Consider the following 24,784-nt stretch of genomic DNA (forward strand, 5'->3'; position numbering starts at 1 on the left):
ATAATTTTCTTAACGGGTTGGTTAACAATTTAACGGGTTAAATATCACGTTATTGCAAGAAAACAAAAGACAGATTTCTCATGAAAACACACCTTTTTGTTTTGTTGTTTTAGTTTTTGACTTCCTGCCTTTGTACGACCTCGGCTGACATTTTCATTCTGATTTTTTTTTTTGCAGTCGCTACAGTCGTCACATCTTTGCACTCTGTCATGCCCCTCCTGATTCTTGATAAACATAGTGAGAGGAAACAACTGTTTGCTTCCTCTTGATAGCAGGTTCATTATCTCGCTAACTTGAGATAACGAAGCTCGTTTTCTCGAGATAAGATAATTACCTTTTGATCTCGAGATATCAAACCACAACTTGAAGCATCGTGGCTTCCATAGTATTTTACAGCTACATTTTTCAACACAGTCAAATTGTTTGACTGGATGTTTCTGTACACGGCCTCCAGCTGCACCGGAGTTATGACAAACACGCGGAGTGTATTCGACACGGACGAGGAGGAGCTGTTGACCTTTGCCTTTTGTGCAGCCTTCTCATCTTCTCAACGATACACCTGTTCCAGACGTCCTGACTTATAATAAGACAAGCTGCGTTAAAGTGCTACTGACAACATTGACATTGGCTGTTATATTCTAGAACGACTGGAGAGTTAACCAGCTTAAAAAGATTTAAACCTATTTTTCAACCCTTTTCCTACTGTAACGTTTGAAATTGTCTCCTGTGAAACACCCTCTGCTAATTCACGCTCTCCATTTAACAACAGTGTTTTGGTTTGCTCTGAAAGCTGCTTAAAGCTACAAAGTTTATTTATACAAGGTCAAATAAGAATTTTAATCCCACGCAAATGAATACATTCAATAACTCGAACGATAATGAGCGCCCCTCATTGGATTAAAGGTCATGAGAAATACTGCATGTTGCTACTTGCTCATTTTGCTGTTGTGCATCTAAATGCTTGCTGTAGCTTTTCCCTTTTTTTTTAGGTTGAGTATAAGATCTGTTAAATCTGGACATGAACGTACATGCTTTTTGGCATGTTTTTGCGTGCATAAAAATGCTCCAGGAGTTCATTAGGATGCATTAAAACACTGCTCATTTGCATTTTTTTATCTGTCTCTGTGCCACGGTTTCCCCACTTTGACCCCTATTTCGGCTGCAGCCGAGCTTTGAATGTGAGAGGCAAATCAAAATTCCTTTTGTCAAAACACAAAGTGCCCTGAGCGGCCGCTGAGGGCTGGATGGGATCTCGGGACTCCCATGGCCTTACTGCCATCCAGCCGACTCAGCCTGCAGCTCCTGGTTTTACAGTAAGTGTGTATAAAACCTCTCGTGTTTGTTTTCAAACCTCACTTACAGAGACGAATTGTGCACTTTGAGCTGGTTAATACGGTGGTTTAAAAAGGGGGGGATGTAGTTTGCATATTCTGAATTGTTTTCATCCCCACCACAAGTAGTTAATTTTTAAGCAATACAATCTGATGTAAGTCTGGGCATGGCTGCGGCAGATTTTCCCAACCCCCCTCTCTCAATCCCTCCCCAGCACTCTCACACACACACACACCGTACACACGCACATACACACACACAACCCTGCTGCTCCAAAATACTTTTTTATACAACGGTGGGGGCTCCGGAGAATCTAAGGTGGCCATATTTGATAGATTTGTGTCGGGCTCTGCAATGCAGAAAGCGAGAGTTGTCGCGTGTGATCTTGCAAGTGACAGTGACACCAGGCGAGTCTGTCGGATTCGTGACTGATCCGGACTTGGAGAGGGAGCTAAAAAAGAGAGAGGGAGGGAGGGGGGCAGACAGAAAAGAAACAAACAAGTAACAATGTAACTTACATGCAGCCACACACCCCTTTTTTCTTGTAACAATGTGTACGTTTTTAAGGAGGGAGGGGGCGCGCGGAGGGAGAAAGAGAGACGGAGAGAGATAGAGAAAGGAGGAGGGGGGTGCGTTCTGAAATAATATAGTCAGCCATTTTTTATGTAAGGGGATTTTTTCTTATTGGGGGGGTTGTTAAAAAATAAATATAAGAGGGCGGCCATCTTTGTTGCTCTGCCTAGTGTAAAATATTTCAAAACGCCCCCCACTTTTTTCTGTGCCGATTTGAATATTAAATAAATATCACACATTCGAGCAAGAATACGCTTTTTTTGCATACAAGGACGGACCCAATGACAGGAATATAATGTCCTCTCCTCTCCGGTCCTGTGAGGAAGACGAGGGCATGGTGGTTAATTCCGAGGGAGGAGATTTTGATGAAGAAGACGACGACGGAGACCTAGACGAGAACGCAAGCGACATAAACTCGCCGGCGGCGCCTCGGGAAACTGCAACACCAGCCGCGCCAGGTACAGTAAAGAAAACTGGCGGACAAGTCGGGAGCGCGCGCACGGGATAAAAACACACTAAAAATGTGCAGAAATGGGGGTTGTTTGAAGTAGCCGCAGTTTGTGCCCCATGTCTGCTTCTCCACGTACAGTAGAGAGCGAGGAGTCGAGTGCGCGCGTACAAAATAGAAACATACTTATAGTGGAGGATTTTTTTAAAAGGCAGGCAAACGTGTCACCACCTAAAACCGCTACATATCCCCGTTAGCGCACCTTTATGTCGCTGTAGGTGCCATGTTTGAAGCTAGCTGCAAAAAAAGGACGAGCGCGCGCTTTCAAAACACTTTGCAACAAACTGCAAAAAATACAAAACCGGCCAGATGTGTGGTTCCTCTGTTGTGAGCTCATTTTCTCCTACTCCACTTCCTCGTCACCTCCTGCACATCCCAACAAAGTTTACACCAACTTGCCACAGCTGCTTTTTTTGTTCTCCACCATCAAAAAGTTGTCCCTTAAATCCCTTTTGACAGCTCCCAGACATGTCCTGGCATGTAAATGAGCTCGGTCTGCGGGGTAATAAGGTCGCCCTGAAGGGTAGAAAGCACAAGGCTGGCATAAACATGGAGTCCGCTGGCCGGAGGCTACTTATATTTGATACCCATCTCGGGAGGAGATGATGCGTTTTGCTGTGCAGACATGAAAGCTGGTGTGAGACAGAAACTTGCCCCCCTTCTGCCCTCATTGTCTCCATGACAGGTCAAAATAGGACACTGCTGCTGCTGCTGCTCACTTTCAGGCCAGGAAGGTAGCTCCATCGTGTAGCTTAGCATATTAATTAGCTCAATTGCATTCTTATTTGGGTGTTTTTTAATCAACAGAGCTGTTTCATAGCTGCAGAAGTTGCTTCATCTGCAGTATTGATCTTGTCAAATGATGATTGACTGGATGTCATTCTGGAAGTTTCTGTGACAGTGAAGCTGTTGCAGTGAGGGTGCAGAATGTACATGTTGGTTAACCACACTGCAACCGTAAAAGTAAGCTGCAGCCTTATGGTTATTCGTAATAACTTGTAACAATGTGGTGTGGATGCAATGCAGATGCAGCTGGAAGACTTAAAAGTCACAGTGCACGTTAAATAAAGGAGAAGAAGGGAGATTATGCAAAATGAACGGGACATTAGTGTGTTTCCTTTATGAATATTACAGTAATGATGCATTGTCTGAAGGCTTAATTAGCTCTACTCCGGACTCGCCGCCATGCCGGAGCCAGACAGATGAATTACAGTGTCTTAATCCAAAGTAGGACCTTATATTTTAACCCCCTCGCGACCTCTGGCTGCTGTGGCGGTCGGGGTCCCGGTGTGGGAATAGCACAGCGGCAAATAAGTTGTTCCCAGTTCACCGCACCGTCTTGTCTCTGTGGCTGGCGGCCTCTGAATCACCGAGCCCCGCGTGCGTGCTGCCGCCGCCCCCGGCTTGACTTCGGCGGCTGCGCGCGGCACGGATACGCGGGAAGCGTGTTTGTTTTACAGGACGGGGGTGGGAGCGAAGAGGAGGTGGTGGAGGAGGACGGGGAGGTGGGGGGCTGTTGCTGCTGCTGGTGGGTTAGCGCTCAACAACAAAGGCAGGCAGACAATAAAATCAGAGAAAGTGCAGCCTAGCAAACAGGCTGGTAGCATGCTGGAAACCGCAGCACGTAGTTTAGTTATGCTTTAATGCTCTGCTGCAGTTTCTACTCTCAAGCAGATACTGCTGCTGTTTCTCTCTTTCTACTCCAAAGCCAGGTCAGGTTACAGGTTAAATTGCTTTCCTTGTGGTTGTGATATTGCACAGGTGCCATGGGGAATAACTGGCCTGATATTTTCACATCATTTGCTCCCTGCAAGCAGAGATACAGTCATGTAATTTACACGCACCGTGCTTGAGAGTCCACTATGATGTAAAACAGGACCAGAGGCTTAAATTATTTGCATTTTTACTTTTTGTTTTTCTTAACCCAATAGACCCCAATAGAACTCTCACTTAAATGAGCATTTTCCTGCCTAATCTCACAAGTTGTTTTCATTTAAAAAAACTCAACTTCCTTTTTAATTTGATACATATATGAGGTAAAGTCGCCGCGGCCCAGCCAGTCTTCCTCTCTACCGACGGGGGCGCACTGCCCACTGGAAAACAGTGTCCGTCTCAGGCAGGGAAAGATGGGTAGGTCCCACTGATTACGTGATTTCGAGCAAAAACGTTAACTCACATCTTCGTCACTTTCCATTTTGCACGGTGGTTCAGGATCTGAGTCACAACACAATCTTACGGCTTCCATTAGATTGTAAATACGGGGTCACTTAGTCGCTGGAGCCATTTTTAGATCTAAAAAAACGGATGGAAACCCGCGGAAAAAAACCTTCAACGTCAACTTAAAAGTATCTACAATGTAAAGCTCATGAGTTTATTTTCCATTTTTGATACACTAATAACTTTAAAATGACAGGCGCTCTTGGGCGCTATAGTGAAATATAGAACGGGCGCTCTGGGGATGGTTAAAGCTCCTGTGAGGAACTTTCAGTTTGTGTTGATTTTGGCGCCCCCTGTGGACAAAGCCGTACCTCTTATCTCTTTGCTGATTTTGTCCTGTACATGTTTAAGTGGCGGTTTCTAACAAAAAATCTCATCCTGCTTTCTTTAACAGTCGTACAAAGGCAGCTTACAGTTAAGCGTTTCATCTGACACCTTCCCCCCCGCCAGCGGTTTCAGGCATTAAAAATAACTTTGTAGAAATAATCAATCTTGTCGCTGATGGTCTGGTTTGCTTTTGTAGGTCATAAAGTCTGTTTCAAAACCGGAGAAAAACTCCTCACAGTAGCTTGGAATCAAAAGTTTTATAAACATAAAATTAGATATTGAGATTTCGACCTTTGGATCAGGATTGAGGGATGTTTTTCAGCAAAAAACGTTTGTTTCTGAAGTTGCTGGTCACACTTTTTCACTCCCATAAACCAATTATCTCTATCCTACGGAGAACCAGCTGTCAAATCTACTTATAGCCATCTGACAAACTGTATCTAATTTAGCATGTGTCACAATTCAGAAGAGGTCAGAGGTCGCGGAAGCCACCGTGGCTGTCACGCAGCTTTTGTTGTGTGTAATTATGTTCAGAGGGGATTAGCGCAGGGTGTTGGGAAGCGTTTGAGAAGATTATCGCTCATCAGATCCCGATAGCCCCGTCTTCCTTTTATGCTTTTCTTCAAACCCCCCGTCTCCCCTCCGCTTTCTCCCCTCCCAGAAGAAGAGCCGGAGATATCAGACAGAGAGGTCCCGGTGAGGAAGAAAGGGCGGCCAAAGAAGAAGAAGGACACAAAGAAAAAGGAGAAAGAGGGGAAACCAGTCAAAGCAAAAAAACGCAAGAAGATTGTGAGTGTGTTAATCTGTCACGCCTTGGATTTTCTGACATCACACGTCTTTATTACTTTCAAGTATCTCCCTCTTGTCTTATCTCCAGGACAGCGATGTAGAGAGGGACTCAGACAGAGAAAGAGACTACGGCGAGAACTCAGACAGCGTAGCCAGCGACTATGGATCAGGAGAGAAGAAGAAGAAGAAGAAACATAAAGAGAGGAAGGAGAAGAAAACCAAGAAGAAGAAAAAAGACGATGGGGACCGAGACAGCAGTCAGGAGGAAACAACAAAGGTAAAGCACCTAAGTCGTCTTTGACGAGTCCAGTCCAGTTTTTATTTTAAATCTTACTTTGATTGGTTGTTCTTTTGCAGCAACCGATAGAGCAGAAGACGTCGGGCCAGCTGGCGAAGGAGTGGGGCCTGGAGGATGTGGATCATACCTTCACAGAGGAGGACTACAGGGAACTCACCAACTACAAAGCCTTCAGCCAGTTCATGAGGTACAGCAACTTATACGTAGCTACAGTGTTGCCACATGTCTTTAAAAATAACTTTTTTAACGACTTTTTCCATTCTTACATAAAACAAAAAACAGACCGATATATTAGTTTGCCGATATTTCAGATATATCAGTATTGGCATTTAGTATGTACAATATGGGCACTTTTTTTACAGAACATGTAATGCAGAAAACAATGTTTATGTTGGTGAAAATGTATAATATACCAAATGCTGATAATATCGGCCAATATCTACTCGTTATCGGTATTTGCAGGCTCATTTGCAGAACATATAAAAGTAGAAAACAATGTTTGGGGTGATTTGGAAAGTTGAAATGTGAAAATGTGTAAAAATGTTGATTATTCTTTGGTAACTTTGTTTGAAAAAAGACGTCACTAAATTACACTATATCGGCTGCTTTTACCCTCATCATCCCAGTATTGGTCTGAAAAATCCCATATCGGTCAGGCTCTATTTTCAAGCCTCTCTTTATCGCACAAACCAGCCTCCCTTAACATTGGCAGCACCATTCAACAACAACTGTCCCTGCTGATACAACAGATACAGGTGTCAGGGAGTGAACACAGGAGAACATGTAGTTCCCCGTGTCTTACTTGCTTCCGTCTTCCTCTTTATCATCCCAGCGTCTTGCTCTTTTCAGACAGCAGTTCTGTCAGTGGCAGCCTGAGCCTTGGCCTGTATCTGACTCATACCTGCTCTGGCTCTGATAACATTAAGTGATCTATAATGTCTGCTGCACGTATATACAGGGAAGTAATTGTCTGTTTCGCCTCCACTGGCTGACAGAGCTGTGGAGGACAAATAAACTCTCCTCCGACATGTTATCTCTGTAATTCTTTCACCAATCATATTGGAAAACTTTTTAAATACTGCAGATTATTAGCTCTTTAAATAATCCCTTTAATCATCCCAATTTCTTGCCCCTCAGGCCGATGATAGCCAAGAAGAATCCTAAGATCCCCATGTCCAAGATGATGACCATCCTGGGGGCCAAGTGGAGGGAGTTCAGCTCCAACAACCCCTTCAAGGGCAACGCTGCTGCCGTCGCGGCGGCCGCTGCTGCTGCCGCGATCGCTGTCGCAGAGCAGGTCTCCGCAGCGACTGCCTCGCCTGAACCACTGCCGCAGCCTCCACCGATCAGAAAGGCGAAGACGAAAGAGGGCAAAGGTCAGCAGTAAGCTTTAGTACTGTAGCTGCATCTCCCTGAACACCTTAAAATATAATTTCCGAAGACGCTATGCTGCTAAAAGGCACATTACACAGCAGTGGTCATTGCTGGCTTTTTGTTTAGCCTAGCTTAGTAAACTGAAGGAATCTTTAGCTAAAAACAAGCTAGAAACAGGTTAAGCTAGCGTTAGCTGAAGTTTGGCTAGCAACAACAAACTGCTTTATTTCGTGTTTTTACCTGTTTTACTTATCTTAACTTTATATGAAAAACAATACAGCTTTAAAATGTGATAGAAAAGCCTAGCTTAACAAACTGAAGGAATCCTTAGCTAAAAACGAGCTAGAAACAGGTTAAGCTAACGTTAGCTGAGGCTTAGCTAGCAACAAGAAACTGCTTTGTTTTGTGTTTTTACCTGTTAACTTTATATGAAAAAAAAAACAGCCTTAAAATGTGTGACAGAAAAGCACTGATGCCTAACATTAAGCCAGCTTTGGCTAACATTACAGTCTTAGCTAGCTGTGCACTGTTGTCGTTTGCTAACATTATTTGATCATTTTCATGAAACCAGTTCTTCTTTTACTCTCTCAAATGCAAGTAGCTAGTGGCATGTGTATTATTGCTATGTAGGCTAATTTTTTAGAGAAGAAACAAGTCGTATTTATAATTTTAATTTTAGGCTTCATTCGAGGGTTCTGACACCAGAATCGTTGTCGGAGCATCTCTTGTCAAAAATATCTTTCTTATTTCTTATTACTAATTCTATGTTAAATGCTGCACACTATCTCATGTGTTCAGGCGTTGGCTATAAGAAGCGCAGTAAAAGTCCTCGAGTCTCTGACAAGAAAAAGGCTTCAGCATTAGCCAAGGCTAAAAAGATGGCACCCATTCGGATCAAACTGTCGCCTATCGGAGCCAAGAGGAAGAAGAGCTGCTCGGTGAGTTTTTTTTTTTTTACCTGTCTACGTCTTTTTTCTTTCTTTTCTTTTGCTCATTTCCTGGCGTCTTTCTTGCTCCCTGTCAGAGCGAGGATATGGACGAGGATGAGTCGGAGCAGGAGGACTCCAGCGTTCACAGCTCCTCGGTTCGCTCTGACAGCTCGGCCCGGGTCAAGAAGAACAAGCGAGGACGGCCGGCCAAGAAGAAGAAGAAAAGTAATCTTAAGACTCCTGTGTCAAGTTTACTTAAACCTTTTGGTAAAATTTGCTTTTTAAGTTATATTTCCCAAGTGTCGGCAAATTGGTTTGATGTCTCTGTTTTATGTCCCATCTTTAAAGTGAGAAACGAAACAAAACAAACATCTTTTCAGAGAAGTTTCGGACGTTTCAGTTTACTCGTGTTGTCTCTCACCCAGCAGTCCCAGGCGGCGAAGAGGAGGGCGACGGCTATGAGACGGATCATCAGGACTACTGCGAGGTGTGTCAGCAGGGCGGGGAGATCATTCTGTGCGACACGTGTCCCCGAGCTTACCACCTCGTCTGCCTCGAGCCTGAGCTGGACAAAGCCCCCGAGGGCAAGTGGAGCTGCCCGCACTGCGTGAGTACTGCCCCACACGAACACGTCTGCTCCTGCTTTCTATGTATGACCTTTCTCAGCATCCTCATTTGCATATTTCTGTCCAAGAAATTTGTCTACTTGAGTGAAAAAACAGTTGAAAGTGGTTTGTGTTGACTTGCTTGGAGCAGCAGATGAATGGAGGCTTTGTAGCTGCTTCACAAATCTCAGAGGAGAGTTGGCTGCATTCAGACAAACACAGTACAAAGACAGATACCTGAAGGGGCGCTGTGAGTGTGGATCTATTCAGTAATAAAACCCAGTGCTTATTTTATGTTTCCTTGACATGGTGCTTTGTCTTTATGCTGGAACAAGTTAGATTAGTCAGCTCAGCACTTCCAGGAAGCAGGTTTATTGCAGCTGTCAGTTTATTTTAAGGTGTTATGTTTTGTGTGTTACAAAAATGAGCTGTGAATTTAATGCAGACTGGTCAGGTACTCGTTGGACCTTTATTTTATAGACGTGTATACACTACAAGCTGTTATTCCACGGCCGTGTTAAACACTTGATTCTGATTGACTGACTGGTTAATGACGGCATTCCGAGGTCTGTTATTTCTCAATAACAGACCGTTGCTATGGAGAACAGACCGTTGCTAGGGATTCGGCTCCAATCACACAATCCAGAGGACTAAATGTGATCATATCAATCTGCCGAAAAACGTACGGTAAATTTGACGTCGGTCTGTTAACAGAGGGAAAAAAGAAAAGAGACGAAACAGCGGAGAGAAACAATAAAAGTTAAAAGACGCAAAAACTGAAGGCTACAACAGAGAGATCTACAAACCTGAAGGCGGCACATGAAGTAAACATTAAACAGAACACAGTACGGGATACTGCGTTTGAAGACGGTGAAAGGAAAAGAAAAAGTCAACAGACTCTGACAGTGATGAGACAGAAAATCTGCGGCCCCTGTGGCCCCTTCAGGGTTTGCTCTGCCTCTCGGGGTTCCATTCTGCTATAACAAGCTGCTCACTATACATTATCCATTACTTAATGCACGTCCTCATTGAATACTCAAATCTGATTGTCAATTGTAGCGTTCTGCAGTCTGTTATTTCTGCATAGCAGACCGTTGCTATGTATACCAGACCGTTGCTATGGATGGAGTTCTAACCACAGACACTGAAGGACGATTTAAATCAACGTCTTGTGTCAAATCATGAATTTAAAGTAAGTAAGTAGCCGTGTAATGAGCAGGATGACGTATAGTGAGCCGGTCATTGTTGTGAAATGAACCCCCGACCATCACTTGTTAATGTTGTCACTAATGTGTAGTTTCCTCAGGTGTTTAATGCACGGGGTGTATAACCAAATCTACAATCAGCCAGAGATACTTTTTACTCTCCTCTCACTCATGTCGAACATGAAAAGAGACAAAAGAGAAACTGCAAGTGTTTGTGCATTTTGCGAACAACAATGTAAACATGACGCTGCCACCATTTGCCGTCTGTGAGTAAGTGCCGTTTGTTATTGTGCACAAAAGGCTCAATAAACGACTCACAACCATCTTTTCTTCTCCTCCATCACTGCCTCCTTATAACAAGCCAATGTCAGGTTGGAATATGACTGCACGAGTATGACTATCACGACTTCCAAATACGTCCATTTCCAGAACACTGATATCGACAAACCCCATTTTACAAGCCCTATTTTTATACATGTTTGGGGTCTTACTGACCTCAAATCTACCGTGATTTCTAAATAGGCTTTGGTGCTCAGGGAAAGGAGACCACACATTTGCTAAACATCGCTCCACATCACATTTTGCTGGAGAATTTTTGCATGAATCTGGTAGTTCAGATCATGTAGCTGCATGCCGTCCTTAAGGGCCTGTCTGCTGTGATCATTATGAAATAAAGTGCAAGTCCAAGTTCTTTTCTATGGCCTTATTGGTTCGGTCGTAGTTGCTCAAAAGCCAGTAAGAAACCACAGCTACCACCTGAATCCACCTTGACTGTTAGATTTTCAGTTAATCCATGTGATGTTTCCTCTCCCAGGAAAAGGAGGGAATCCAGTGGGAAGCGAAGGACGAGGACTTCGAGGACTTCGAGGAGGACAGCGAGGACAGAGTGATATCAGAGGTCTGCGCTGGCGTCCCCAGCGGGGCGGGGGCCGAGGAGGAGGATGACGACCACATGGAGTTCTGTCGGGTGTGTAAAGACGGAGGAGAGCTGCTGTGCTGCGACACCTGCACCTCCTCGTATCACATCCACTGCCTGAACCCGCCGCTGCCGGAGATCCCCAACGGAGAGTGGCTGTGTCCGCGATGCACGGTGAGTCGTCTCTGTGATTTGTCAGTGCTGTTTTTTTATTTCGGACGCATTCCAATTATTTATTTATACGTGTATTCCCCGTCTAGTGTCCGCCAATAAAAGGACGTGTCCAGAAGATCCTCCACTGGCGATGGGGTGAACCTCCGCCTCCCATCCCAGTCCCCCCGGCTCCCGACGCTCCACCCGACGCTCCTCTCCCGCCGCCCATGAAGGGCAGAGCGGAGCGGGAGTTCTTCGTCAAGCTGACCGGGCAGTCGTACTGGCACTGCACCTGGATCACCGAGCTGCAGGTGAGACAGTGAAGGAACGCTCAAATCCAAGAATAACAGGATGGGAAATTTAACTCCATGATGTTCTTCGTTCTTCCAGCTGGAGATCTTCCACTCGGTGATGTACAGAAACTACCAGAGGAAGACGGACATGGACGAGCCTCCCAGCCTGGATTACGGCTCGGGCACGGAGGACGAGAACGGGGTGGGGAAGAGCGAGAAGAGGAGGGCCAAGGACCCCGAGTACGCCATCATGGAGGACAAGTACTACAGATACGGCATCAAGCCCGAGTGGATGATGATCCACCGCATCATCAACCACAGGTACGCTCGTCGCTTATATTGAGCTCTGTACACGTGTGATGTTAAAGGTGAAGTTTGTTTACTGTGCATGCCTCCCTCCCAGTGTGGACAAGAAGGGAACCTACCATTACCTGGTTAAATGGAGAGACCTGACGTACGACCAGTGCACCTGGGAGAGAGACGACCTGAAGATCCCTGATTTTGGGATTTACAAGGGCAACTACTGGAGGCACAGGTAGGCCCTGTTGGAAACACACCTCGCTATCACTTTGACAAACAAGCACTTCTTGCTTGGTTGATAAATGAAATGACTCGCGTGCATCGACAGAGACGCCATCATGAAGGAGGACCCGGACAAACCGAGGAGGATGAGGAGCAAGAACCAGGAGGGAGATGAGGAGGAGTCTCTAGCGTCACCGGTCACTGATGTGAGTTCACTTATTTATATATCACACTGTAAGTGCTCATCATTTAAACTCTCAGACACTGCTGATGTTACGCTTCTTGAAGTGCAGCTTTAGTTTCACTTTTATGAAGTCTGATGTTTATCTGCTTCCTGTCTCTTTTCTGCACCTCATTTCTCTTCCGGAAAAAATGTTTAACTTCAGTTTCTTTGCCTCACAGCTAGAAGGTTCCTGGTTGGAATCCCGGTTCAGATCGGGTGGACCTTTCTGTGTGGAGTTTGCTTGTTCTCCCCGTGCATGCGTGGGTTCCCTCCGTGTTCTCCGGCTCCCTCCCACAGTCCGAAGACATGCTCGTTAGGTTCATTGGTGACTCTGACATTGCCCGTAGGTGTGAATGTGAGAGGTTGTCTGTCTCTAAAGCCGCTTTCCCACTGGAACCCGGCTTTTTTGCTTAGTGGAAAAGGCTACAATCGGCATTTAGACACGGGTCAAATGACTCAGCAGTAGACCCGGGTAATTATCGCCTCGGCTCCGATCGGCACAGGTGGGAACACAAAACCCGGGTCGACACGGTAGTCCCTTTTTTGGCGCGATTCTACAACGCACATTGAGTTTCCGGCCGATACAGAAGGAAAAACATACAGTGGCAAATTTGTTCTTTGTTTCGTGCAAGATGCAGCAACACTGGCAAGACAGCTAGGTGAGAGAGCTTCTTCTGATGCGAGGGCAAGTTTGTTGTTCGCCCCTGCTTCCGTCACGTTTTGTGACGTCAGACGGTGACGGAGCAGAAAAGAGACACAAAGAAGTATACTCCACTGGCAGTGGGAAAAGAGACAATCGGCATTTATAAGCGGGCCTTCCCGGGTCTGAAAAACCGGCGTCAACACGTTAATTTTGTTTGGAAAGGGGTATATGTGTCAGCCCTGTGATTGACCGATCAGTCCAGGGTGTAACCCCGCCTCTCGCCCAATGACTGCTGGGATAGGCTCCAGCCACCCCGCGACCCTGCAGAGGATAAGCGGTATAGATAATGGATGGATGGGTTTAAAATCTCTCCTCCTTTTTTCCTCCTTTCATCCTCCCAGCCGACGATTAAATACGAGGAGCAGCCGGACTTTGTCACGTCGACAGGAGGGACGCTGCACCTGTACCAGCTGGAGGGTCTGAACTGGCTTCGGTTTTCCTGGGCTCAGGGCACGGACACCATCCTGGCAGACGAGATGGGCCTCGGAAAGACCATCCAGACCATCGTCTTCCTCTACTCGCTCTTCAAAGAGGTACGGGAGCCGCTTCCTGCTCTTCATATTTGTCTTGATTCACCTCCGCCTAAAGGCTGATGCTGAAGGATTTATGTGAATTCTCAGGGTCACACTAAAGGTCCATTCCTGGTCAGCGCTCCGCTCTCCACCATCATTAACTGGGAGAGGGAGTTTGAGATGTGGGCGCCGGACTTCTACGTGGTGACGTACACGGGGGACAAAGACAGCCGGGCCATCATCAGAGAGAACGAGTTCTCCTTCGACGACACTGCGGTCAAAGGAGGGAAGAAAACCTTCAAACTGAGGGTGAGGAAAACAGATGTTTGTGTTGGAATTGTGTTGTAATGATCAGATCATCTGTGATTTTACTCATATCTTCATTATAGGACATTTAGTGTTTGGGCGACTTTCAATTGTGTCTCTGCATTGGGGAGTACCTCAGGGTTTAGTGCTTAGCCCACTGCTCTTTTCATTTTCAGGCCACTGCTAGCACACATAATCCACACAAATAATATTAGCATTTTTTCAGTTTAATCTTAATATATACTTTCAACAAGATTGCGTAGCCTTAATGGTTTTAAACCTCCTACAGAAGCCCTGAAGGGACAAAGGGGATAATAAAACAAGATTCTTTTGAAGTCTTCTCCCGCGCATTGGAGGAACATTAACCATCATAATACTTATATATAATATGTATATATATTGCTACATATTGTCCTCCTGCAGAGAGAGGCTCCAATCAAATTCCACGTGCTGCTGACCTCCTACGAGTTGGTGACAATCGACCAGACAGCGCTCAAGTCCATCGACTGGGCCTGTCTGGTGGTGGACGAGGCTCACCGCCTTAAGAACAACCAGTCCAAGGTACTGTAGTGTTTGAGAGTGTCAGTGTTCATGTACTTTAATTTAAAACAATCATTTAAATCAGCTACAATCAAAGTATGTTATGAGTGGGACATTTTACAGTACAAAAATAATCCGCCCTCTGGTGGACAGATGATATAATGGCAACAACTATATATTAAAAAAGACTATAAACCTTAAATAAAAGTCGATTCAAACATTTAAATGTCTTTTTTTTTGCAGTTTTTCAGGCGTCTGAACGACTACAAGATCGACCACAAGCTGCTGCTGACAGGAACGCCTCTGCAGAACAACCTGGAGGAGCTGTTTCACCTGCTCAACTTCCTCACGCCCAACCGCTTCAAGTACGACTTCTCACACCAGTCCAAGTTATGTATATATATATATATCTGCTGAAGAAAGATTTACCCGTCCTTCACCTTGTCCCTATCTCTGTTCAGTAACCTCGAGGGCTTCCTGGAAGAGTTCGCCGACATCTCCAAGGAGGACCAGATCAAGAAGCTGCACGACCTGCTGGGGCCTCACATGCTGCGCAGGCTGAAGGCCGACGTGTTCAAGAACATGCCGGCCAAGACCGAGCTGATCGTCCGAGTGGAGCTGAGCCCCATGCAGAAGTACGGCACAGAGGATTCTTGACCACTTAGCCTACATTTACTTTTATCATGGGTTTGTTTTTGTGGGTCAAAACTTCTAAAACATCTGGGTCAGAAGAGTAAAAGTGTTCTTCCAACAAGTCGTTTAAGCAACCCTTCAGATGGTTCGATATTTTCCCTGACTGTTGCACAATGGAGGGCGGAGAGGAGGAAGTTCATCATTGTTCTTTGTGTTTTTAAACACAGGAAATACTACAAGCTGATTCTGACAAAGAACTTTGAGGCTCTGAACTCGAAAGGCGGAGGAAACCAGGTCTCCCTGCTCAACATCATGATGGACCTAAAGAAGTGCTGCAACCACCCCTACCTCTTCCCCGTCGCCTCCATGGTGAGATTAAGCGCCTTTGCAATTACCGTAATGGTCCTAATTTAAAGCGTCTTTTTCCCTTTGACATACATCTGAAAAAGTGCGATCGTCTTATATTCGAGTCTAGACTTTTAAATGCCGAGATGAGTTCAGCCCTCGTGACTGAGGCCAGCCGTCACTCACAACTACAGAGCCAGACACGGTGATCGTCCGGAACAAGTTAACCAACAACTGAGACGGAGTTATGATGCCAATTTCAAGATAATTAAAGCAACAGGGTCATTAAACAACCGTCAAGCAGCTAGTAAATACGGTGTCACAAAGTGTAACGTCTGAAGATGGCGATCAGAGTCCAAGATTGTCTTAAAAATGCTAACGGTCTTAGCTAATAGATGCTAACAGATAAAATCGTATCGTTGTCCTCAAAGCGGACTTTGATGGTTAATGACATTTTGAAAGGCATTTCATTTAATTTAAATGTGATGATCTCGATGATTTTCATTTAGATAAAGGTCTGTTAGGTCTCTGTCTATCGCCGAATGAGGTAACACAATGGTGATTGAGCCTGTGGCCCACTGATGAAAGCCTTTGCATTAGTTAGTGACGCGTTTTCCATCATCCAGCAGTGGTTGGTCTGCCAGAGAGGGTAGGCGGAGCTAAGCGGCTGCTTTTCCGCTCTCTGCAAGTGTTGCGAGTAAACAGTAATCTACTATGGCTGAACAAACAAAGAAAAGATGGATGACTACAGATACAACTTCAACAAGAAGTGAAAATCCAAAGAAGAAGAAACAAACTCGACGCTCAGATGAAGCAAACAGTCTGAAAAGGAAAGCGACCGTCAGCCAGGAAAATCAAGAGTTACAACCGGAGCCAACCGTGGACGTCTGGTTATCTGGGACGTATGCGGACGCCTTTTATCACCTTTAGGTGAACTTTATAAAAACAAGATTTGGTCTTTAAAAAGTCTTGAAAAGGGGGCGTCGTCTTATAATCAGGGTCGTCTTATATTCGGACCAATGTGTGTTTGTTTATGTGTCTCTCAATTTTTTACTCAAACATCTTTATATGGCATCAACCATATAAAATGAGCCTGTTTGGCTGAACCTGCCATGTTTATATGATGGATTTAAGTGCTTATGTTAATTAACATGCAGATGGACTTAAACAGAAACACACACACTTGTTATAACACCTCCTTCATGGCCCTCTATGTTACCCTCTGTTTGCTCCAGCTGCAACCATAAGTCTGTCCTATACTCCTGAATTGCAGAACGGTGACACCCTGTGGTGATTTTCAGTACTGCCTGTGCATCATATTTCTGCTTTTATTTGTTTTTTATTTACATGAAAGAGCTTTCACAAAACGTCTCATTAAGTAGACATCATTGGAGGAAGTGAATAGGTGTAGACTTGTTGCTATGTGCTGTTATTGACCTCATGCCGTGCTCTCTCTCTGTGTGTCTGCAGGAGGCCCAGAAAACCCCCAGCGGTGCTTACGAGGGCTCGGCCCTCACAAAGGCTTCTGGGAAGCTGATGCTGATGCAGAAGATGCTGAGGAAGCTGAAAGAGCAGGGGCACCGAGTGCTGGTCTTCTCACAGGTACACACACACACACAGAGCAGATGGACACCTCCCTGCACAGATGTTCGGTTAGTCCTACCTCAGCACCGACTCCAGCTGCGTGCGGGTGTTATAGTGGCCTCAGATGAAAACATGCTCTCTCACCAGCTGTCTGTCTGTGTCTCCTCCTGTTAGATGACGAAGATGTTGGACCTGCTGGAGGATTTCCTGGACCATGAGGGTTATAAATATGAGAGGATCGATGGCGGCATCACAGGAGCGCTGAGACAAGAGGCCATCGACCGCTTTAATGGTGAGATCCTGGATCATACACAGTTTAAAATGCACTTCCTCGTCTGTGGCCTTTAAGCCATGACCTCAGCTTTAGAGGATAGCTGCACACTGGATTTTAACTAGGCCGGTCCGCTTCACGACTTGGGAAGTGGCCGTGTGTTCAGATCAAAAGTGAAGCGAATTTCTCCCCTCCAGATACAAGTTGGAGGAGCGCCCGTTCATCTGTTTCGAGTGAGTAAGTGAAATAGTGAGCTGCACAGAGGCCGCTAACTACGGCGGTATGAACCCCAAAAAGAACCAGCTCTTATGTTTGCCTAAATAAGTCAAAAGCTTTGTCGGGTCCGTCCTCAAGAGGAGAAGAAAACTACTTTTAAAATGGTTGCTGAACGGAGGTCGGATCGATCCTTTCTGATGCATTCGAGGAAGTTGGGAAATCTAAGCACTCATCGGCCTTCAAGTTGAGTTTTAGATCTAGAGCGGATTGTTAGCTGTTAGCATGCAGACGTCCGTTTATAGAGATTAATAAGAAGCTAAATCGTTGTCAGATGACGCTGATGGAATTTGTTATTCCTGCATACGCCGCAGCCTGCTGATTGGTCAATACAGCTCGGACTACAAGCGCAGCACACTTGCCGCACTAAAGGTCACATGCCTGTAAAAGAGAGATTACTGACCGACTGTTTGTGTCCCCTCCTGCAGCTCCCGGTGCCTGTCAGTTCTGTTTCCTGCTCTCCACCAGAGCCGGAGGTCTCGGCATCAACTTGGCTACAGCGGACACGGTCGTCATCTTCGACTCCGACTGGAACCCTCACAACGACATCCAGGTACGACGCGCCCGCCTGCTGAGGAAGAAAACGGTTTGATACGAGCTTAAACTCTCCGCTTTCCTCCGCTCAGGCGTTCAGTCGAGCTCACCGCATCGGGCAGGCCAACAAGGTGATGATCTACCGCTTCGTGACGCGAGCCAGCGTGGAGGAGCGGATCACGCAGGTGGCCAAGAGGAAGATGATGCTCACTCACCTGGTGGTCCGGCCCGGCCTGGGCTCCAAAGCCGGCTCCATGTCCAAACAGGAGCTGGACGACATCCTCAAGTTCGGGACGGAGGAGCTCTTCAAGGACGAAGGAGAAGGTGAGGACGTTTTGTGAAATCCATCAGGAGGAACGAGACAAGCGATGTTAACCGTTTCCTCTCCACGTGTGGCAGGTAAGAAGAAGAACGCGGGGGATAAAGTGGAGGACGAGGGCAGCGTGATTCACTACGACAGCGGCGCCATCGAGAGGCTGCTGGACCGGAGCCAAGACGCCACCGACGACACGGACGTCCAGAACATGAACGAGTACCTGAGCTCCTTTAAGGTGGCTCAGTACATGGTCAGAGAGGAGGACAAGGTGAGCGGGGTGTTTATTATAGTGTTGTTTCATTGTCCTCCAGTCACAGGCGGCTGTGGGACTCCAGGATGTTTGTGCGACACATGCGGCACATTTTAACAAATCATCTTTTTATTTCCGTGGCTGTGGTCCACGTGTGGACAGTCCTCTGGCTCCTGACAGTCTGTTTTGGATGAAGAGTTTAATTAAAGCTGCCATTTTTAGCCTCAAAACACACAAATGAGACCTGATAGGAGTCAGAGAAGTTTATTCGCTCTGTGTTTGGTTGCGGTTACTCGCCTTTTTAATATCTTGACATGCCAATAATACAAGATTTCCTGCTTTTCTTCGTCCTCTGTTAAACTTGGCTGAATATTTGGGCCTTTTTGTCAGTTCGTGGTAACTAGAGGAAGTTTTCCTTGGCTTTGGGAGATTGTGGTTTAAATATTTGGGCCTTTTTATCTGAATATATATCGGACTGAAAGTAGAGGCTGTGCTTCTGCTGAATATTGCAAGGTGGTGCTGCTGGACAGGTAATCATGCAGACTGATGCTGTACCGTAAGATCAGGAATATAAGACGCAGTCTGTTTGGGGGTGTCCCAGAGGGAAAAAGGTTTCTATAGCTATTTATAAAAACGTGTGCACAAGTTACTATTTCAATTTATTATCATTTAAAACACACACGTCACAGCCGACCGTCTGTTTTCACCACGTCGACTTTGCATTCCTAGCTGGCAGCCTGAGGTAACGTTGGTTGTTGTCAGGGCGGCTGCACTGGCGATCATGATGGAGCATCACCGTGACGACGCGTTAGCAACAACTCAAGAGAACAGCGCTGCGGCAGATTGTAAATAGGAGACGTTGTAGCGGCTCGGACCCGGAAACAGTTAAATGCAGAGACGTGGTGTTGCCACTTCACAGCCGCATAGCGCCATCGTCTGGGTGAAATACTGTAACACAATAAGATCCCTCTCTCTGCAGTTTATACTGGTATATTCGCACCGGTTTATAGGACGCAGCCCACTCTCAAAAAGTATTAAAAGTGCGTCTTATACACTGAATTTTACGGTAAATAAAAAGATCTTTATATTGTTTTGTGAGGGAATGATGAAGGATTCAAAATAACTTCAATATAAGAAGCCTAACTGTGTTGTTGCAGATCGAGGAGATCGAGCGCGAGATCATCAAACAGGAGGAGAACGTGGATCCGGATTACTGGGAGAAGCTGCTGCGGCATCACTACGAGCAGCAGCAGGAGGACCTGGCCAGCAAGCTGGGCAAAGGGAAGAGGAACCGCAAGCCCGTCAACTACAACGACGCCGCTCAGGAGGACCAAGGTAGGAGCCGGGGTCGGACCTGGTGCTCTAAAAAACATACGATCTATCACGTGTTCTGTTTGAGTTATTGTTGCACAGTGGAAGCGAATGGGCCTGGCCTATTGACCGACCACCATGTGCTGTTTCAGAGTGGCATGCTGACATTTCAGATAACCAGTCCGAGTACTCGGTGGGCTCCGAGGAGGAGGACGAGGACTTTGACGATCGGCCAGAAGGTAAGACGAGACGTGAGCTGGTGAAAAATGAAAGCCGCCTCCCGTTGCAGCACACACGCAGAGCCGGGTCTGTGTTGAATTACAGGATGAAATTGATTTAGTTGTTACAGTCGCCTGGCAGAGGAGACGGAGACAGAACGCCAACAATTCAAACCGCCGTCCAACAGTTCCTCTGTGCTCCAGAAACTTAGGAACAATGCTAGAAGCGACTTTTAGGAATTTCAAGAAAGTCTCTCCCTCCCGTCACATCTTTGTGTTTTTTCACCGCGCAGGTCGACGGCAGTCTCGTCGCCAGCTGAGGAACGAGAAGGACAAACCTCTGCCTCCTCTTCTGGCCCGAGTCGGAGGCAACCTTGAGGTTTGTACGACTCTCTGGAACCAGATCTGCTTCTTCATTCTGCCTGTTTTTTTATTGTGAAATCTGTCCGCTTAGTTTAAGTTCAAATTGCACTCGTACATATTTTTCTAACCATCTTAAATCAGAGATGGCTGTTTAATAAAGCTCTTTGGAAGTTTGAGAAATACACGGATGTCCAATCCCAACATGGTCTTCAAGAATATTAACAAACCACAGATTGTTTTTAACAGACCGGCGCAGCGAGGGCCAACTCCCCTCAATGATCTCTGATAATGTCCTATCATTTGCATCGTTAGGTCCTCGGCTTTAACACACGGCAGCGGAAGGCTTTCCTGAACGCGGTGATGCGCTGGGGGATGCCGTCTCAGGACGCCTTCTCCTCTCAGTGGCTCGTCAGAGACCTCCGAGGAAAGACGGAGAAAGAATTCAAGTAAGGATGAATAGTTGTGCTTTCATTCAGAGAGATGATTTCTATCTGTTCCTTTAACGATGTGTTTTAATCTTCGTGGAAACAGAGCGTACGTGTCTCTCTTCATGCGTCACCTGTGCGAGCCGGTGGCCGACGGGGCGGAGACGTTCGCCGACGGCGTGCCGAGGGAGGGCTTGTGTCGGCAGCCGGTGCTCACCCGCATCGGGGTGATGTCGCTCGTCAAGAAAAAGGTCAGAAATAAAACTGTTTTTCATCATTTTAAACATTTAAGTCCTGTGGTTACTATGGTAACAACAAGGGTAGTTCAGTACTACAGCTAATTCCTTTCGCACCTTTTGGTGCACGTTGTTTAAGAAGTAAGAATTCAAACTGAAAATTTGAAGAAAAAACACGACCCTCTTCTTGTTTTGTAGACAAGTTTTTAATGAACAGTTGCTTCCAGCACCGTCCTCTGAGACATCAACATGTTTCCTGTGTTTGCTTCAAAATAAAAGCCTCACATGTGATGTGAAGCAGAGACAGTAAAACAGTCAAATGTTAGCAGTAACTTAAAGGACCAGTGTCGTTTGTCCATTCTGGGCTCCTGTCGAAACAAGGTGGTGTAACATTGGAGCTCCATTAAAAAGAGAACTCAATCCATCTACTATCGACTATTTTACCAATGAGTCAGTTAATCTATACGTTTAATTTTCCTCAATTATTCAGACGTTATTGTTTTTCTAGCATTCCCACCACAAAGAAATGTGCTCAACATAACGGCAGAAATAAAATAACTACTCGCCCAAACATTTTCTCAAACACTTATTCCATGGAATTTCTAAGGAAGCAGGCAGAGCGCTCTCCCTACCAGTGAATAAACAACACTCACAATGGTTTTGCCTTTTCTGGCGGTCCGTCATCCAGAATAGCGCCTGTGTGTGTGTTTTCTCTTCAGCTGCTCGTGCTGCTGCGGTATGCCGGCAAAACTCTGCACAGGGTGCAAACCACCTTTGTGTTTTGTAATCATTCGAAGTACTCCCATGCTTTCAAAGCCTTTAAAAACTTTAACTCAGAACCAATGACTATATATAGATGGACGACGCGTCTTTATATGCTCCCATTGTACCAATAGAGATCGACACTTACCAAAACACACACTTAACTTACCGAAAAAACCGTCGGCGTGTTTAACAGCAGAACAGCTTCTTGTGTTGGTCTGAGGTCTGTGGTCTGAACGTTCACAGGTATGAAACTTCAATGACTGTAGTGATTGTTTTAGTTACGTCTCCTCTCACTGATCCTCCTCTACTTTGCTAATCCAGAACAGATCGGCTGCAACAGAGCTGTCAATCATCCTTTTGACAGCAGCAAATTAAAACTAAACTTGTCAGAAAAATGCACAACAAATGCAAAACACTTGGACATAAATCAGCATGATAAGAACTAACTATAATGACAGAAAGCATAAAAATGTATTTGATGTGTATTTTGATTTTATAGTTTGACTCATGTCCCATCTGTTAACATGGAGGAGGCGGGCTTTATGAGCTATACTGCAGCCAGTCAGCAGGGGGCGATAGAGAGGGTTTGGCTTCACTTTCAGGGAGCTGTTATGTCGTCCATCTTTTTATACAGTCTATGCTCTGAGCTGAGGCGGACCCTGCTGCTCGATTACGTCGACTACTCGCGGCAGCCCTACTCATCGATAAAGATCTTACACCCTAAACTGTAACTCTTATCTGTCATTTGGAGAGTGGAAAATCACCACTGAGGCTTCTATTGAGAGGAAATCAAAACATCTTTATTGTTTACATTCACCCATTTCCTGTTTGGGAATCACAGACCTGGCCACTAACAATAATAACTGCTTCCTGGAGAGATAGTAGCTCATAAAATGCTGCCCATAGATCAGGATTGCATCTTGCCTCCATGTGAGGCAGCCACATGTTTTTAATCGAACACACTACAAAGACAGAAGAGTCTTTTCGTCCTGAATAAGATGTCAGAGGTGTTTTTGTAGTGAAGAAATCACCCCTGACATCTGATTACCCCTCTGCTCCCACTTTACCCGACTTTATCCAAACATCAATCCAGTTTCCAGTCCAACTTGTCCAAACCTGCTGACATCCTTCTCTCAGTGCCAGAGGGAATGTAAGACACTGTGCCAGGCGAGCAGAGCAGGGCATGTGGGTGGTGAGTTTAAATCAGGTGGAATCAGGTGCCAGGCTTTTTATTTTTCCAGATTCAGGAGTTTGAGCACATCAACGGGCGCTGGAGCCTCCCCGAGCTCAAGCCTGAGGTCAGCGTCGATAAAATCTCCTCCAGGGCGTCCTCTCCCGCCGTGAAGACCGCCACGCCCACCCCGGACGCCAGCTACAACAACACACCGTGCACCTCCAAGCCAGGTAACCTCACATGCACGATCGTACCCGGGAGCTCCAGCAGGGGGCAGCAGAGAAAGCCGGATCTTGTAATGTGTTGATTTTATGGCACTGTTGCAGCGACTCCTGCTCCTTCAGAGAAGCCGGAGAAGAACGGGAAGGAGGGAGAGAAGGAGGACGAGAAAGAGGAAGGAGAGGCGGCGTCTGAGAAGGAGAAAGGGAAGGATGAGCTGGAGGGGAAGAGTGCAGACGCTGAGGTGGGAGAGGTGGGAAAATGTACACTGAAACACATCCTGTGGCTTTCAGAGGCCGATAACAGCTAATAAATGCATCTGTTCATCTGAAGGTCATCAGTTATAAATAATAATTAGATTCCATAGTTTGATTGATTATAAGCTAATATTTGACGAGTCTTCTGTCCAGTAACAAAATAGATTAAGAGACGGATGTGTGACTTTCCGCAGCTCTCTTCCTCGACAAAAGAGACGTCACAAGCGGCGTCTCTCGGTCAAAAGGCCGAAGGCAAAGAGGAGAGCGACCTGAAAGAGGAGGAGAAGAAAGAAGGGAGTGAGGCTCCTGCTGCCGCGACAGACGAGAAGAAAGAGGAGTCGAAACAAACGGCAAAGGAAGACGGAGACGTCAAAGAGGAGAAATCAGGTAAGAGCAAAACAAAAAAGTACAATAGGTGGTTTTTAGGCTTCAGTTCGGAGAAAATGTTATTCTATTTCAGGAGAGGGAGAAAAAGCGACGGAGGAGAAGGAAAAAGACAAAGAAAAGCGAGAGGAGACACAAACAGCAACAGAAGCGACGGATGCAAAGGAGAAGAGCGAGGCAGCTGACGTGAAGAAAGGTACGCCCCACACCGCGCTGCCGTAAATATGTAAGCACAACTCTTCACTAAGTGATACCATGGCTGTGTTTCTCCACAACAGAGGAGGTCAAAGGTGAAAAGGATGCTGGGAAAGAAGTCAAAGCAGCCAAGGAGGAGTTACCCATTCTGCTCAAGGGGAACGGGAAGCCTCCAATTGAGCGGCCTCGCTTTATGTTCAACATCGCAGACGGAGGCTTCACTGGTGAGTACAGAGTCACATGTGGAAGAGACTCCACTGACCTCTGTGTTATTTAGAGGCATTGTTTAGGTGTTTAAGTTGCCCACCTACATAAACAGATGCACCAAAATCTTCAAAAACATACAAGAAATGAAGCTAAAAAAAGAAGGATTGCTTAGAGGTAGTGGCAGAGACTCTAATTGACAGTTAAGGCAGGGCTCCAAGTTGCAGTGCTGACTAACTGCACTTTCTGTGCTTGACTCTTTAGTTGTGTGGTTTAAGCTCGGACTCACACAGAGAGTGAGTAATAAGATCAGGAATCACAACAAAGTTAATGACACGAGAGCTTGGTTTAATGCTTTGTGCTGGAAATACAGAACAGTGCACGTACTGATGAGGAAATGCATCGTCGTCCTGACTCGTGCAAAGCAATTATCGATAGGCCGGTGCCAAATATTTTAGTTTACAAATATGTGCTGCTCTAAACAGATTTCCTGCGATTACTA

At 45.9% G+C, this 24,784-nt stretch overlaps 1 protein-coding gene across 3 annotated transcripts in view; it reads left to right on the top strand.

The window, feature by feature from the left end:
- Positions 1-1,689: 1,689 nt before the first annotated feature.
- The window catches only part of chd3 (chromodomain helicase DNA binding protein 3), a 38,590-nt gene continuing 15,495 nt past the window's right edge, over positions 1,690-24,784 (top strand). The window contains exons 1-34 of one of the 3 annotated variants that reach the window (XM_069672032.1): positions 1,690-2,363; positions 5,619-5,746; positions 5,835-6,023; positions 6,104-6,231; positions 7,182-7,420; positions 8,217-8,356; positions 8,443-8,572; positions 8,773-8,954; positions 10,972-11,247; positions 11,334-11,537; positions 11,617-11,840; positions 11,923-12,054; positions 12,148-12,247; positions 13,309-13,500; positions 13,588-13,788; positions 14,209-14,346; positions 14,569-14,690; positions 14,787-14,960; positions 15,186-15,327; positions 16,774-16,905; positions 17,062-17,179; positions 17,860-17,984; positions 18,058-18,289; positions 18,365-18,549; positions 19,689-19,866; positions 19,995-20,081; positions 20,354-20,439; positions 20,736-20,869; positions 20,955-21,099; positions 23,091-23,253; positions 23,350-23,495; positions 23,694-23,886; positions 23,960-24,079; positions 24,162-24,302. In XM_069672032.1, coding sequence (XP_069528133.1) covers positions 2,201-2,363; positions 5,619-5,746; positions 5,835-6,023; positions 6,104-6,231; positions 7,182-7,420; positions 8,217-8,356; positions 8,443-8,572; positions 8,773-8,954; positions 10,972-11,247; positions 11,334-11,537; positions 11,617-11,840; positions 11,923-12,054; positions 12,148-12,247; positions 13,309-13,500; positions 13,588-13,788; positions 14,209-14,346; positions 14,569-14,690; positions 14,787-14,960; positions 15,186-15,327; positions 16,774-16,905; positions 17,062-17,179; positions 17,860-17,984; positions 18,058-18,289; positions 18,365-18,549; positions 19,689-19,866; positions 19,995-20,081; positions 20,354-20,439; positions 20,736-20,869; positions 20,955-21,099; positions 23,091-23,253; positions 23,350-23,495; positions 23,694-23,886; positions 23,960-24,079; positions 24,162-24,302 — 5,389 coding nt within the window. In that variant the 5' untranslated portion in view covers positions 1,690-2,200. The remainder of the gene's footprint in view (positions 2,364-5,618; positions 5,747-5,834; positions 6,024-6,103; positions 6,232-7,181; positions 7,421-8,216; positions 8,357-8,442; positions 8,573-8,772; positions 8,955-10,971; positions 11,248-11,333; positions 11,538-11,616; positions 11,841-11,922; positions 12,055-12,147; positions 12,248-13,308; positions 13,501-13,587; positions 13,789-14,208; positions 14,347-14,568; positions 14,691-14,786; positions 14,961-15,185; positions 15,328-16,773; positions 16,906-17,061; positions 17,180-17,859; positions 17,985-18,057; positions 18,290-18,364; positions 18,550-19,688; positions 19,867-19,994; positions 20,082-20,353; positions 20,440-20,735; positions 20,870-20,954; positions 21,100-23,090; positions 23,254-23,349; positions 23,496-23,693; positions 23,887-23,959; positions 24,080-24,161; positions 24,303-24,784) is intronic. The other 2 variants (XM_069672034.1, XM_069672033.1) reach the window with 2 other exon arrangements.

Source organism: Semicossyphus pulcher, unplaced genomic scaffold, assembly GCF_022749685.1.
Source record: "Semicossyphus pulcher isolate SPU_LCO1_2020_fin unplaced genomic scaffold, fSemPul1.0.p SCAF_21, whole genome shotgun sequence".
Taxonomy (NCBI): domain Eukaryota; kingdom Metazoa; phylum Chordata; class Actinopteri; order Labriformes; family Labridae; genus Semicossyphus; species Semicossyphus pulcher.